The following is a 3217-nucleotide window of genomic DNA, read 5'->3' on the forward strand; positions in this document are numbered from 1 at the left end:
ACTAGAAAATTTCATTGAGTATCAGCTGTGTACATACTTATCACGATGAACCAGAATGAAACGACGGTTAAGAGACCCTCTACCTACAAGGGCCAATCGCTGTCCCAATACGGTAAGATTGTTGCGAGACGGGCTTAGCCATTGCCTCGAAAGACTCAGCCCCACCACGTGTGACCGCCAATGCCTCCCACATCCACACCATGTGAACCGCAGCATCGCAAAACATGTTCCCAATCTAGATGAACAAACCACGTGGAGAACATTTCAAGTTTTCCGAACAGCTGCTCGGACACATCCCCAAAGGGGTTTATGCAGCCCAGACCCGACATCTCGAGATCGCAGATGGAGGTAATTGCCAGCCTATGCATAGCCATCTAAGAAAACGTTGAAAGTCGACTTAAAGGGTGAATCGTTGCTACCAGAGCGCATTACTCAATCGGTATTCAGGTGCAGAGCCCCATGTTTAGGGGGCCATAATGCAAATTCGGGTAATTGCGCCTCCGCCTCCATTTAGACCCCACCACCCCATCTATGAACAGTAACTTTCTGACTGTAGCGGAACATGTTCAGTAGTATTCTAAGCAAACTTGTGGCTGACACGATGACCGCTATTGGATGTTACTTTTCGACTCACACAAGGCTGGAACTGCGCCTTTGTGTAGGCTTCCGGACATGGCATGCGGCTCTGTGGACTGTAGAGGCGCTGTCAGCCCTGCGACAATGGGAAGTTGGTATATCAGGAAAAGCCAGTCCAGAGGAATATGATCTGATTCATTGACATTGTAGTGCACAAGTTCCTCAGCAACGTTACAGATATCCACCTACGGCAAATCACAGGACGCGTTCTTATCCATTCCACAAATCACTCAAACTTCTTTGCCAATTTACTGCCATGATGGCAGCACCTAGTTATACCGACGCGGATGCCAGAACCGCGCATACCAAATCAAGACACCATCGCGCTCTCCATGCAACAGCGACGGGTCTCTCCCTTGCCCTGACCCCTGTCGCTCCCTTCATGGCCATCCCGTCCGCAATTGGAGCGTACAAGACCCACAAACATCACAAAGCCAAGCGCCTTCTGGAAGCACAGCACCCTGGACTTATGCAAAAGACTAACGACGACACATTCAACGCCAACGTCCGCCAGGTCATGCGGCACTACAGCCGTGGCTCCATCGGCCTCATCTCAGCCAGCGTTCTAGCGCCCGTCCTCCCACATATGGTTCTCCCCGCGGGTATTAACGTTTACATCTTGCACCGCGCGGGGAAAGACCGGGAAGAACTTGCCCAGCAAATGCATAGCAAAGGGTTCCGCGTCCGCAAGCGCGATTTAGCCCGGGGTCTCGCACGCGTCGTCATCGAGAAAGCGATTCTCATCCCCATGACACTCGGTCACGATGATTTGCTGATCGCGTTCCCAGCCGCTGCGATCAGCGACAGTGGCTTGTTACATGCCGACTTGCTAAATGTAGACGGAATTCACGAGTTCAATGAAGCGGTGAACGAGCCTGTAGAGCAGATACAGGAGGCTCTTGGCATCCAGACTGCAGAGGAGAGGCTGGAAAATGTGCAGCATCTCAGCCCAGATACTGGAGGTTGGCATGAGAATGCGGGTGTGCTTGCGTCGAACGTGGTTATTGCGGGGTCTGCAGCGGCGGCGGTCGAGTGGGTCGTTGATCGGCCGTTGGAGTACAGAGATGAAAAGATACGAAAGATCTCATAGATCTCGATGGGAGCGAAGGAGGGTGCTGTAGTGAGCGTTGCTGAGGTGAAGAGATGACATGGTGAAAGGCATGGAATTGATGATATCGTAACGACACTGTGGGGATCTCCAATCTCAATGCCCAGACCGGCAAATTCTGGATCCTCAACCATTCTACTTCGGACCATTCGCGCTTTGATACAATTAGATAAAGCGGCTGTCACGGGTTGCACGCGCATAAACCCAGAAAAACATATGTTCATGTCTATAGCAATGCCAGAGCCGGAGCTGAACGTCCCGCCGACTTCCGAAACCGAAACCACCATCAGAGTCCGATGTTCACAGATGATTTTTCGACTCTATTGGGCTTTCAAGGCCCTCCGGATAGCGCAATTTCCGCCATGAGCAGCAGGTGGAATAATTCCGACGACCCTCCAGTCCCTTGTTGCGACAAGACTGGATTCTTGCCCATATGGCACCCACTGTCACAGTGTCCGCTCACCAGTCTTAAAACTTCGTCCATCGCCGTTCATGTCGAGCCACTAGACTATTGGGAAAAAAGCTAGATGGAATTCTATGGCAAACATGTGGAGAACGCTCTTTTGTGCCCAGACCGTGGATGGGATGCTCACTTTGGTGCTCTTCCTGATCACGAGACTCCGAGGCCTGGGACTCAGATAAGGAGGGGCATGGACACTTTTTACCGTGTTGCAGAGAAGATCGTCCATGGAGAAAGAAGGTTTCGTTGGTAGTCAAGACCACTGGGCAGTTACTTACTGTTCACGATTTATTTTCGGCGGTTGATTACTCTTAGGGCACTCCACCCCTTCTATACGTAAGCAAGGAAGAAGCATGGGAAAAGGCATGATCTGAGAGGGCGCACCAAGAATATCTGGACAAGATAGAGCGTGCAAACCAGTATCGCACTAAGCAAGCCCAGAAGGCTTTGGAGCTTCCCAACGTCAAGGTGTACTCCAGATTAGAAGCCAGGCACTTGATATCTGAGCCTCCGCGCATTTGCCTGTTTTGTTGATTGTTGCAGCGAGCCCCTTACGAAGGGAAGCTACAGATGATCCAGGTGAGCATTTTTGTATGTAATATAAATTTTGGCATTGTCAATCTTCGTGAGCTTCAGTACCTGAGTCCCAGCTTGACATAGCTCAAAGAAGACGCTGCGTTTCGGCTCGGCGATGACCGCTACTCGAAGCCTGAGTCCGCGGGAGGGAGCATGCACGGCAGTGCATTCGAATTTGAACGCTGCTCTGAGTTGCGAACGTCGCTTTGCACGCGGCACGCCATCAAAGTCGAAACACGATATTGTGATATCTTCCCCAGATGAAATCGGCCTAAGGACGTGAATAGTTCGGTGCTTAGCGCTGGCGTTCCACATGCTAATGGTGTTCGGGAAGAAGCTGTGATCGATGAGGCAAATTGTGGAAAACATCACATTCGGTCGCGTCCTGCCCGCATGGCATGGAATATCTGTCGAAGATCCTACCGAAGTTGATTGAC

The 3217-nt window shown here is 51.2% G+C and overlaps 1 protein-coding gene across 1 annotated transcript; it reads left to right on the forward strand.

The window, feature by feature from the left end:
• Window positions 1–1018: 1018 nt before the first annotated feature.
• Window positions 1019–1726, forward strand: N0V89_008245 (uncharacterized protein; the record flags this gene model as incomplete). Its single annotated transcript, XM_056217003.1, has 1 exon — window positions 1019–1726. One exon carries the CDS (start codon window positions 1019–1021, stop codon window positions 1724–1726), a length of 708 nt encoding a protein of 235 aa, XP_056068559.1.
• Between the last annotated feature and the right edge of the window lie 1491 nt (window positions 1727–3217).

Source organism: Didymosphaeria variabile (genome assembly GCF_027946475.1).
Source record: "Didymosphaeria variabile strain IMI 356815 chromosome Unknown scaffold_6, whole genome shotgun sequence".
In the NCBI taxonomy this organism is placed as follows: domain Eukaryota; kingdom Fungi; phylum Ascomycota; class Dothideomycetes; order Pleosporales; family Didymosphaeriaceae; genus Didymosphaeria; species Didymosphaeria variabile.